The sequence below is a fragment of the Pelobates fuscus genome, chromosome 5 (assembly GCF_036172605.1).
Source record: "Pelobates fuscus isolate aPelFus1 chromosome 5, aPelFus1.pri, whole genome shotgun sequence".
NCBI lineage: Eukaryota > Metazoa > Chordata > Amphibia > Anura > Pelobatidae > Pelobates > Pelobates fuscus.
This window is the reverse complement of record NC_086321.1, coordinates 216,070,801-216,083,518: the sequence shown is the minus strand read 5'-3', so window position 1 is coordinate 216,083,518 and position 12,718 is coordinate 216,070,801. Positions and strand designations below refer to the sequence as shown.

The 12,718-nt window shown below is 42.6% G+C and overlaps 1 protein-coding gene across 2 annotated transcripts in view; it reads left to right on the top strand.

Annotated features, from left to right (window-relative positions):
- PCSK5 (proprotein convertase subtilisin/kexin type 5) overlaps window positions 1–12,718 on the top strand; it is a 399,481-nt gene that overhangs the window by 96,389 nt on the left and 290,374 nt on the right. For both annotated transcript variants that reach the window (XM_063455029.1, XM_063455030.1), the window contains exon 4: window positions 10,968–11,111. In XM_063455029.1, the coding sequence (XP_063311099.1) occupies window positions 10,968–11,111 (144 nt within the window). The remainder of the gene's footprint in view (window positions 1–10,967; window positions 11,112–12,718) is intronic.

Genomic DNA, 12,718 nt, shown 5'->3' with positions numbered 1-12,718 from the left:
TGCATGTCAGTACATTTTTCCTGCAGTTCTGGCTTCCTAAATGGCCTTCCCAGATTTTTATTTTTTTTCGGTATTGAAATTTAGCCAAGCCGAACAGCAGCATGAACCATTTTTTTGCCAACTCCACCAAACTTTATTTCTGCCAAAGTGGTTTGAAAGCACTAACATTTTTCACCCTGCAAAAGTCTCCTGTTTAGTGAATACACCTCTAAATCTTAATACGATTATTTATAAATGTCAGTTAAATATATGAAACTTCCTCTTGAAGTGTTTATTAAATGGCACATACATTGTTCCCTCTTATAGCTTGTATTCCTGGCAGTTACACCTCTGCGGGATTTGCGTGTAACTAACATACAATTTATTTCTTAAAAACAAAGTCAATAAATGGTAATGCATGCACTCTGGAAACAAGCAACATAGTCTTGCCTTTAATACAACTGGCAAGTACAAAAGAGCAAGTAATAAATAAATTCAGATACAATCAAAATGTTTTGTTTGTAGTGGTAGCAATTGCATCTCCCACAGAGACCATATGCAATAAATGAAGTTAATTAAACTTATTTATTTAGACATACAAGTATAGGAGCTGTCGGATCGCAGAGGAATGTGCATAATGGTTTTAGTTTTCTCTTCATTTGATAATGAGACTACTATTATTGTATAACATCTCCAACTAATGCCATCGTGAAACCTATAAATACAATACTAGATGAAGTAATCATGTCAAATTATGCCATAAATAGTAAATCAAAGCTACAATCGGGCAAATGAAAACAATTATAGCTTGAAACTGTCTCCCGTCCTCACTGTGACTAATTCTTGTGTTTGCCCAGATTCTCCTCATTGCATGCCGCTGTTTGCTTTTTTTTATTGCTGTTTACATTGGGTCCATTATCTATTTGCAATTTAGTAGTTTATTTTTCTGTTGTCCTCGGGACAACAATTTACCATACTTGTTATGCCTTTGTCCTGAGCAAAAGAGAAAACTTTTCAAAGCTTGTCTTTTAATATGTATTGTTAGCTCAGTAAGAGGTATCACTGCATACTCAGAAAGAGGTATCACTGCATACTGCATACTCAGTAAGAGGTATCACTGCATACTGCATACTCAGTAAGAGGTATCACTGCATACTGCATACTCAGTAAGAGGTATCACTGCATACTCAGTAAGAGGTATCACTGCATACTGCATACTCAGTAAGAGGTATCACTGCATACTCAGTAAGAGGTATCACTGCATACTGCATACTCAGTAAGAGGTATCACTGCATACTGCATACTCAGTAAGAGGTATCACTGCATACTCAGTAAGAGGTATCACTGCATACTGCATACTCAGTAAGAGGTATCACTGCATACTCAGTAAGAGGTATCACTGCATACTGCATACTCAGTAAGAGGTATCACTGCATACTGCATACTCAGTAAGAGGTATCACTGCATACTCAGTAAGAGGTATCACTGCATACTCAGTAAGAGGTATCACTGCATACTGCATACTCAGTAAGAGGTATCACTGCATACTCAGTAAGAGGTATCACTGCATACTGTATACTCAGTAAGAGGTATCACTGCATACTCAGTAAGAGGTATCACTGCATACTGCATACTCAGTAAGAGGTATCACTGCATACTCCGTAAGAGGTATCACTGCATACTGCATACTCAGTAAGAGGTATCACTGCATACTCAGTAAGAGGTATCACTGCATACTGCATACTCAGTAAGAGGTATCACTGCATACTGCATACTCAGTAAGAGGTATCACTGCATACTCAGTAAGAGGTATCACTGCATACTCAGTAAGAGGTATCACTGCATACTGCATACTCAGTAAGAGGTATCACTGCATACTGTATACTCAGTAAGAGGTATCACTGCATACTCAGTAAGATGTATCACTGCATACTCAGTAAGAGGTATCACTGCATACTCAGTAAGAGGTATCACTGCATACTGCATACTCAGTAAGAGGTATCACTGCATACTCAGTAAGAGGTATCACTGCATACTGCATACTCAGTAAGAGGTACCACTGCATACTCAGTAAGAGGTACCACTGCATACTCAGTAAGAGGTATCACTGCATACTCAGTAAGAGGTATCACTGCATACTGCATACTCAGTAAGAGGTATCACTGCATACTCAGTAAGAGGTATCACTGCATACTGCATACTCAGTAAGAGGTACCACTGCATACTCAGTAAGAGGTACCACTGCATACTCAGTAAGAGGTATCACTGCATACTCAGTAAGAGGTATCACTGCATACTGCATACTCAGTAAGAGGTATCACTGCATACTCAGTAAGAGGTATCACTGCATACTGCATACTCAGTAAGAGGTATCACTGCATACTCAGTAAGAGGTATCACTGCATACTGCATACTCAGTAAGAGGTATCACTGCATACTCAGTAAGAGGTATCACTGCATACTCAGTAAGAGGTATCACTGCATACTGCATACTCAGTAAGAGGTATCACTGCATACTCAGTAAGAGGTATCACTGCATACTGCATACTCAGTAAGATGTATCACTGCATACTCAGTAAGAGGTACCACTGCATACTGCATACTCAGTAAGATGTATCACTGCATACTGCATACTCAGGAAGAGGTATCACTGCATACTGCATACTCAGTAAGAGGCAGGGGAGGGCTGGCAGCCTTAGGCCTGGGGGGCAAAACCAGTCAAGTGGCCCATTGCGCCACCAAATCAGTTCACCATCCATGCCCACCTTTTCCTGATTTTATAACGGATATTGATGTTATGCTAATCCGTAGCTCTTTGCCATACCCGCTCCTTCATGGCTCTGACTTTCAATGTTGTCAGAGCACAGGCTGAGAATCTCTGAGCCTGTGCTCTGACTCACTAACTGAGCGCCGGAACCACGAGGGAGAGGATATGATCTGACTGCACCTACTGCTGGTGCGCACCAGTGGACCACCAGCGAATCGTTTAAATTAAATATGCTGGTGTACCCAACTTGTGAGCTGTGTTGGCCGCCGGGTGCCTCTGTTGTCATGGCACCCTGCGTGACTGCACAGCTTGCCCACCCCAACGGCTGGCCCTGCTGACACACACTGATGTTACTACTTAGACATCCCTCAATATTAATACAGACATCAGAGTAAACACCAATAAACTGTGGAAACAGAGCTGATCCCCCCAAATTTATAAAGGTTTGCTTAGAGGATTTATTCAAGATTAAATCATGCCTCCTCCTCTCTCCCCCATGCGCTGCTCTGTAGGCTGGGAGGAAGTGAAGAGTAATCACAGTCTCCCAGCACAATGCCACCTGTGGCTGCATGGGGAACAGCTGTTTAATGTAATGCTTGCAGGACGGCTAGCTGCCGCAGAACCTCTTTGTTTCCGTCTCTGCAAAGGGCTCCAGGCACTGCTTGTTGTGAGTGTGAGCCACTGTAAATTAGGGGCAGAGGGCACTTGCACTGCGGTCAAGACGGGTCTGGGCAGAAGGAAAGTACAGTGCAATCAGTGCACTCCCCTCCTGTGGGTCACCAGTACACTGGTGCACCTGCCCAGGATCAGAGCCGGTGCAAGGATTTTTGCCGCCCTAGACAAAATATAAATTTGCCGCCCCCCCCCATGTGACATCACAATGCCCCACCCATATGATCTGCCATATGAACTAACGCCAGTGCTGCACACAGTGTGTGTTTACATTAAAAAGCCTGCAGGGACCAGCTATAGACACCAGAACCACTTCATTAAGCTATAGTGTCCCTTTAATGTGAGGTAAATTATAGATTAGTGTCACTAATAATATACTAGATTGCCTACTTACAATTAGATGAGGATGATGATGGGCTGCAGTTTGGCTCCACTGGTCTGGTGTAGAACAGGATCTCTGGAGGCTGTTTGCAACTGTGGTCACAAAATTCAATGTTCTGGGAGAATTGGAAGCAGCTCCATTTTTGGGGGCCTCTTACACAGCTCAAGGTCTGGGCCCCAGTGCCTGACGGTGAGTATGCCCATAAGGCCCACTCATAAGTCCACTTATATGTTCCACCCACCCATGAGTTCGCTCACAGGGAGTGGAGTGTGTAGGGGATGTGTTATGTGTTATTGTAGAGGATCTAATATGTGTGCTTATGGTATGTAGTGTATAGGGATACCAGTTTGTGCAGGTGATGCAGTGTGTATTTGTGTATAAGGGATGTATTATGTGTTTCTGGTTGTGTGTAAGGGATGCATTGTGTGAATCTGTGTTTGTATGCATAAGGGATGCAATGTGTGTGTTTGTATGTGTGTGCATTGAGTGTAAGAGATGCATTGTGTTTCTGTGTGTATGTAAGAAAAACAGTGTGTGTGTTTGCATGTGTGTGTAAGGGTTTGCATTGTATGTTTCTGTGTATGTGTGCAAATGATGCATTGTCTTTGTGTGTAAGGGTTGCATTGTGTGTGTGTGTGTGTGTGTGTGTGTGTAATGGATGCATTGTGTGTTTCTCTGTGTGTAAGGGAAGCATGTTGTGTTTCTGTGTATGTATAGGGATGCATTGTGTGTTTCTGTGTATGTATAGGGATGCATTGTGTGTGTGTGTGTGTGTGTGTGTGTGCGTAGTGTGAAAGAGCTCCCTGTCTTGCCCCCTGTCCTATAGAGCTGTCCCTTCTGTCCCTTAGAGCTCTCCCCTGCCCCTTAGTGGTTTCTCCTCTCCCCCACCCTCCCCTAGCGGTCTCTTCTCACACTCACCCACCCTCCCTGTGCTCTTCTCATCCCCCCTCCACCCTCCCTGTGTTCTTCTCACTCCTCCCTCTGTGTGTTCTCCTCACCCCCCCTGTGTTCTTCTTACCCCCCTCCTCCCTGTGTTCTTCTTACTTCCCCCCTTGTTCTTCTTACTCCACCCCCTTGTTCTTCTTACTCCCCCCTTGTTCTTCTTATTACTCCCCCCTTCTTCTTACTCCCCCCTTCTCCTTCTTCTTACTCCCCCTTCTTCTTCTTCTTCTTACTCCCCCTTCTTCTTCTTAACCCTCCTACTTCTTCTTACTCCCCTTCTTCTTATCCCTTCTTCTTCTTAACCCCTTCTTCTAATTACTTCCCACTCTTGTTCTTCTTACTCCCCACTCTTTTTCTTACTCCCCCTTCTTCTTCTTACCCCCTCTTTTTCTTTTCTCCCCTCCTTCTTACACTCACCCCTCCCCTCTTTTTACTCCCCCCTCCTCTTACTCCGCCCCTCCCCTTACTCCGCCCCTCCCCTTACTACCCCCCTCCCCTCTTACTCCCCCCTCTTATTATCCCCCCTCCCCTTTTCTTACTCCCCCCTTCTTCTTACTCTCCCCCCTCGCCTCTTCTTACTCCCCCCATCTTCTTACTCCCCCCTCCCCTCTTACTCCCCCCTCTTCTTACTCCCCTCTCCCCTCTTCCTACTCCCCCCCTTCCCTCTTCTTACTCTCCCCCCTCCCCTCTTCTTACTCCCCCTTCCCTCCCCTCCTCTTACCTCTCCCCCCTCCCCTTACTCCCCCCCTCCCCTCCCCTTACTCCCCCTCCTCTTACTCTCCCCCTCCCTTCCTCTTACTCCCCCCTCCCTTCTTCTTACTCCCCCCCTCCCCTCCCCTTACTCTCCCCCTCCCCTCTTCTTACTCCCCCCCTCCCCTCCCCTCCCCTCTTCTTACTCTCCCCCCTCCCCTCCCCTTACTCCCCCCTCCCCTCTTCTTACTCCCCCCTCCCCTCTTCTTACTCCCCCCCTCCCCTCTTCTTACTCCTTCCCCACTCCCCTCTTCTTACTTCCACCCCCCCTCCCCTCTTCTTACTTCCACCCCCCCTCCTCTTCTTACTTCCACCCCCACGCTCCCCTCTTCTTACTTCCACCCCCACCCTCCCCTCTTCTTACTTCCACCCCCACCCTCCCCTCTTCTTACTTCCACCCCCCCTCCCCTCTTCTTACTTCCACCCCCTCCCCTCTTCTTACTTCCACCCCCCCTCCTCTTCTTACTTCCACCCCCACCCTCCCCTCTTCTTACTTCCACCCCCACCCTCCCCTCTTCTTACTTCCACCCCCTCCCCTCTTCTTACTTCCACCCCCTCCCCTCTTCTTACTTCCACCCCCCCTCCTCTTCTTACTTCCACCCCCACCCTCCCCTTCTTACTTCCACCCCCACCCTCCCCTCTTCTTACTTCCACCCCCACCCTCCCCTCTTCTTACTTCCACCCCCACCCTCCCCTCTTCTTACTTCCACCCCCACCCTCCCCTCTTCTTACTTCCACCCACCCCTCCCCTCTTCTTACTTCCACCCCCCCTCCCCTCTTCTTACTTCCACCCCCCCCTCCCTCTTCTTACTTCCCCCCTCCCCTCTTCTTACTTCCCCCCTCCCTCTTCTTACTTCCCCCCTCCCTCTTCTTACTTCCCCCCCTCCCTCCCCTCTTCTTACTTCCCCCCCTCCCTCCCCTCTTCTTACTTCCCCCCCTCCCCCCCCTCTTCTTACTTCCCCCCTCCCCTCTTCTTCTTACCCCCTCCCCTGTAGCGTGGCCGAGCTGCTCTCCGGTCCCGGCCGGAGTGATGGGAAAGTGCACGCTCAGTGTGCACTTCCTGTCAGTCCGGCCGGTTACAGGAAACAGAAACTCCGCGCGGAACAGGAGTTTCCGTTTCCTGTAACCGGCCGGACTGAAAGGAAGGTGCACACTGAGCGTGCACTTTCCCATCACTCCGGCCGGGACCGGAGAGCAGCTCGGCCACGCTACAGGGGAGGGGAGGGGAGAATCTGTTCTGCAGCCGCCTGAGCGCTCTTTACAGAGCGCTCAGGCGGCTGCAGCATTTAAAGGGCCGGCCCGCCGCGGCCGATCTTAATGGGATTTAGGGCGGCCTGGGGGGCAATTGCCTCCCTGCCCCCCGGCCCAGCCCGCCCCTGGTAAGAGGTATCACTGCATACTCAGGAAGAGGTATCACTGCATACTGCATACTCAGTAAGAGGTATCACTGCATACTGCATACTCAGTAAGAGGTATCACTGCATACTGCATACTCAGTAAGAGGTATCACTGCATACTCAGTAAGATGTATCACTGCATACTCAGTAAGAGGTACCACTGCATACTGCATACTCAGTAAGAGGTATCACTGAATACTGCATACTCAGGAAGAGGTATCACTGCATACTGCATACTCAGTAAGAGGTATCACTGCATACTCAGGAAGAGGTATCACTGCATACTGCATACTCAGTAAGAGGTATCACTGCATACTGCATACTCAGTAAGAGGTATCACTGCATACTGCATACTCAGTAAGAGGTATCACTGCATACTCAGTAAGAGGTATCACTGCATACTGCATACTCAGGAAGAGGTATCACTGAATACTGTAACAGCTCTGTTAATCTGACATTTGCATTACCTGACTAACATAAACACTTCAAACTACTTGGCTGTTTTTTCTTATACTTGATTTAGTGTTTTTCTTCTCGATGGTCGTCCACTATATTGGGTTGGTATTTAAAGGGACACTATAGCTAACTGAAGTGGTCTGGGTGCAGTGGTAGACCGTGATCCAGAACCAATCGCCGCTGGATTCAGATAAGTTACAGAAGGGTTTTTAACCCTTTATCACTGTGGGAAGGGGGGGGGGGGCAGGGGCCCAAGCGAGGACAGCCCTTTGAGGCACTATAGTGCAAGGAATACAACTTGGTATTCCTAGCAACATAGTTTGCCTTTAATATTTCCTCTTCGCAGAATGTTTGAAGCAGTCGACACTGGATCATTCAGCATTTTGTGTTGGTATGCCTCATCTTAGACAGTGTATCAGCTTTCACTGTTTTCCCACTTCTGCTCATTTGAAAGCAATATAGAGCCAGCCTTTCCTCTGTTTTTTTTTTTTGTTTTTATGATTTACATTTGTGAGATTGTAATGTAGTGATTTTCTCTGATGTACAGTTGTAGCTTGGCTTGTTTTTTCATTCCGTTACATTTTTTTTAATACTTTATAAGACATTTTTCAAGTAATTTTAAGGACATGTTATTTAATTTTCAATGATTAAATAACGCCACTGGTCATTTTTAATTCTTGGACAGCTTTTGCATGCCTTAGCAACTTGCTATTACTATCAATTTTAACGATCTCAAATAGGCAGTTTCTATTTTTAGGTAGTAGTAGATGAGTTAGTATTGGCTATTTTAGGTAGATGATAGACTGCCTTGTAGCAGCAGTGTTTAGCTTATTTCACACTGGCTATATCTAGTTTATGAGGGGTTACTATGATGCACTTATTTACAGATTTTTTAGCTATCTTTTCTATACTATTGGCTAATCTCTGTTTCTTCAGGGTGTATCCTATATAGGACTACTTGTTCCCTCACTTATGAGCGGACCAATTTAGGGGTTCATATTTGTCTTTCATCTAAATATTATTATATTGGCTCTGAGCACTTGACCATGAGGGATATTATACTAGGGGCAATTTCATATTCAATTGTTGGTTTCCCAGCTGTTATAGTTTCTCAGCCTGGGGTTTACTGCTTTGGATTACCCCATATATTCCAATTTCCTTTTCTTTCGATGGTTTCTTAACGATTAGTTAAACTGGTTAACAAGAGAGTCACTGGTTAACACCATACAGAGCCTTCTTTACTCTACAATTTCTGCCTATGATCCATTACACTGCCTTAGGATCAGTCTGCTATTCTTTATCTACATTTATTGTTATATATTAGATACTATATCAGACTTTCCTAGCCCCTAGCCTAGCAGCTCATAAGACTTAGCTGGGTGCTTTTAATTTGTATGCAATTTTGCAACATAGGTTCCATTCACTTGCTTTCTAGTCTATTTCCAAGCTGGGAGATCATTCTTACTATATAGGATCCATCTGCTTGTCCAATTTGATTTATTTTATATTTTTTCACTTATTTTTATTTTATTTATTTTTTCATATTTTTCTGACTGTTTTTTTGTGTGTGTTTTTGTATCATCTTTATAGGGATTTAATAAAGTTGTGAATTATAAATTTTTAAAGTTTTCTCATTCCAATGTTGGACTAGTACTTTAATAAGGGTAATATGATTGGTATTGGACTTGTTTCTTACTAGTCTATACTAATCTTCTTTTATGCCCATTAACGGCATAGACCATCATGCACTGAAAGTGCCTGCAATATAAAACCCCTGCTGTTACCAAGAAGCCTCATGTATCATTTGATATCTTTGTGTCAGCTGGGACCACAGTTAGTGGCCCCACACTGACAGATGAGTTATGTGCAGTGTTTAAATCCATTTAAATCACAATGGATGAGCAAACACGCAGCCACTGCGGTTCTGAAGTCGGATTAGGGTGTGAGATTAAGGGGTAGGGTTAGAGGCTAAATTGCTGGCATTGGCAGGCAACCTTCGGCACTCCAGATGTTCTACATTTTCCCATATGCATTATGGCTGTAAGAGCATTATAGGAGATGTAGTCCATAACATCTCTAGTGCCAAAGATTATGTACCCTTGGATCAGGGAGCAAGGATTAGGGGTAGGATTAGGAGAAAATCTATACATGTGAGATATCATTTTACTCAAGAACAGTAGCAGAATACAAATATGTGTTTTTTACAGTAGTGGGACATGCATGGTCTGTACATTTCCCCAAAATTAAACATGTGTGAAAAATGCAAAAATAAATATACTTTAACCAAGGTTCATGATAAAATGGTTCAGTAAAAAGTGTTAGTTATACAGCCTGGGGATGTGCTTTTTTTTTTTGTTTTGTTTTTGAATTTTTTTTTCAAATATATACTTTAGTAAAGTGATTTTGGATTCTGTGACTACCATAAAACTTTCAGCATGGCAAATTTTGCAACGTTTTAGATTTAAAACAGTAATTTACGTCTTATATATTTGTTTTAGTACTTCTAAAAATACATTGAAATCACTATTGGGCATTTTGACAATCAGGATTAATTAGTGAATTTGTTTTGATTTAGTTTTCTTTAGTTGTACTTGTGTAGAGATTATTAAATGCAAGACTGAGAAATATATGTTTTTTTGTTGTTGCATTTTTAAGAATTTTGTTCATATTTGAAATTGTGTTTTGTGTCACAATTCATTTTAATATAACGATCCTTTCATTAAGTTTGGAAAGAAAAAGAAAAGCAATTTTTAAATATAATATTGGCAAAAAAAAACAAAACAGAAACCGAATTCCTACCTTTAGTATATGTCAGAAACCTTGAGTAAGACTGTTTCTCTCATCTTCCCTACTTTTATGCATGGAAGGAAACTGTGAGAATCACAGATACTGACTTTAGGAATTCACACACTGCCTGACCCAAGGTGTATGTATATGGCTGAAGGATCATGTCATATACTATAGGTAGTGATGCGTTTTATAATATTTGTTTACATCTCTTTCATTTAACAAAACATGTAAAAACTCGATTAAAGGATTATTATATTAAAAAATTGTTTTGAGGTGACTGATACCGTATATGTATAGATACCATAATGTTAAAGGACAACTAATGAAAGTCTTATTTCTCCTTATTATAAATAATATGTATGGGTGCATTACAACAGAAATGAAAAATTGTAGTAATTTTTTTTTTTTTAAATCATAAAGGCCTCAATCACAAACTTGTTGTATCTCATAACACTAGGTCCTTAAGCAGTTAAGGATGATTTCTGCACAGTCCTATGACGGAATAGTCAGTGAGAGACGGCATGTGAGCCAGTGTCATTATTTCTTTCACATCATTGTGCTCTACACACTGGTTAACAGAATATTTCTCGTGCCTGGAATCTCATTTTGATTCCTAAGGTATAAAGAGATCACAGGAGTCACTAAGGAATACAATGCTGTTAGAGATACACAACAGTTTCTCCCAAAGGAAAAAAAAAAAAGATTACAGTAAAGTTAACATATTTACACAAAACGTGTTCTCTGTGTAATAACATGTAGCACTTAAACTGTTTTAAATACACTATTGAACAGCAGAACTGTCTCTCATACTGTCTCTGTCTTTATTCTGCAGCACTGCAATGACAATGCTCATCGCTGTCAGTCAGATATGAATATCGTGGGAGCGTGGAAAAGAGGATACACTGGAAAAAATGTTGTAGTCACAATCCTGGATGACGGCATTGAAAGAAACCATCCTGACTTGATGCAGAATTATGTAAGTGTTTGACACAGTATACCAACTTCTCACTGCATGGGAAACACTTGGTCTATTTTTAGAGGTCTGGGGGAGGATGATCTCCTTTTAAAACAAAAGGTAATAGTTTGAAATGTTCAGTTTTATTCTAGCTGGTAGGTGGTAGGTGTTTCTGATAGAAATAAGATGTCTGCACAGGTTATTTAAAGGACAACTGTCATCAAATTAATGAAAGTATATTTAGTGAAACTTAATGATTTTGTTTAAATTATATATATATATATATTGATTTTTTATTTTATTTCAGTAAAAATGTAGCTTCTTATCTGGCTGAGCAGCCATTTTAGGTCAGACTCTACTCTTAGCTGGTCAACCTAACTTGCCTGCTGTTGTTGGCACTCACAGAACACAGAGAGCAATTGCAGCAGCAGGCAAGTTAGGCTGAACATGATAGTACAGTCTGACCCAATGTAGCTACTTTATTAGATAAGTGAATTTTTCTGATATACCTTTAAAAATACAAGAAGCTGAGTTGGAAAACCCAGCCTAAAATGTAAAAAAGAATTATGCTTTAGTAAGTTACCCTTAAAGTGTTCACTATTTCATTATCCTAAAGAGCCTTAAACAGCGCTGTCATATATTTTTTTCTTTTGGCTTTTCTTTTCTTATGCCCCTTGTATCTTAAAGTAACACTATAGCGTTAGGAATACAAATGTGTATTCCCAATGCTATAGTGGATTAGTCCCCGTTTAGGTAACCTGCCAGTGTTAAAAAGGGGAGATTTACCGTACCTTTTCTTCCTCAAAACTCTGGTCTCCTGTGTTCCTCTATGTCTCTTTTGCTGAGATCATTGAGATCGATAATCTCAGCCAACCAATGCTTTCCTGTGGGAAAGCATTGGGGGGCTGGTTTGAATGTGTGGCAAAATGCTGCGCTGCACCAATCAGATTGAAATGGTGGAGGCTTATTCCATTATTTTGTTGAAGTGCCACTAGTGGCTGTCGGTGTAACCACGCAATGAAAACATTGGTCTTGGTGCCTATAAAGTCCCTTTTTTACTTATACCCTCCCACCAACTGATATTTATATTTGTTATCGTTTCTTCCTTGTGCCAGATCTCAATATCTGAGCACAGCCATTCTGTTTTCCTCTGTCCATGATCTCTTCTGTTTGCCCTTCTGTGGGATTGATTTTATTCATGGACTGTGTGCAAATCTGATTGGCTACTGAAATAGAGCCATGTTCGAACTCCACTCATTGTCACTTTCTAAAAAGTAGTCCCTTTTTTTCCTCACGTATGTTATGGAAATTAGAGCTCTCCTGAAAAACAAGAGATTCAGACACATGGAGCTGTATAGAAGGAGATTAGATAAGGTGGTTTTTTTTTTTCGTTTCCTTATGACAGTGCTGCAGTAAGTAAGGAATGTCCAACCTAAACCTTTTGTTCTTGTTTCCATTCAATTCTCTCATGAAGGGATTACCTAATATTGAACTTAAAAGGAAACTATAAGCAGTGAAGCCACTGCAACGTGCATATTGGTAGCCCTGGATAGCTAGATCAAGCCTTACTGAGGATGAATTAAAGAAGCAGACTCAAACTTGGTGCACAGTACTTTGTAAGATCTTTA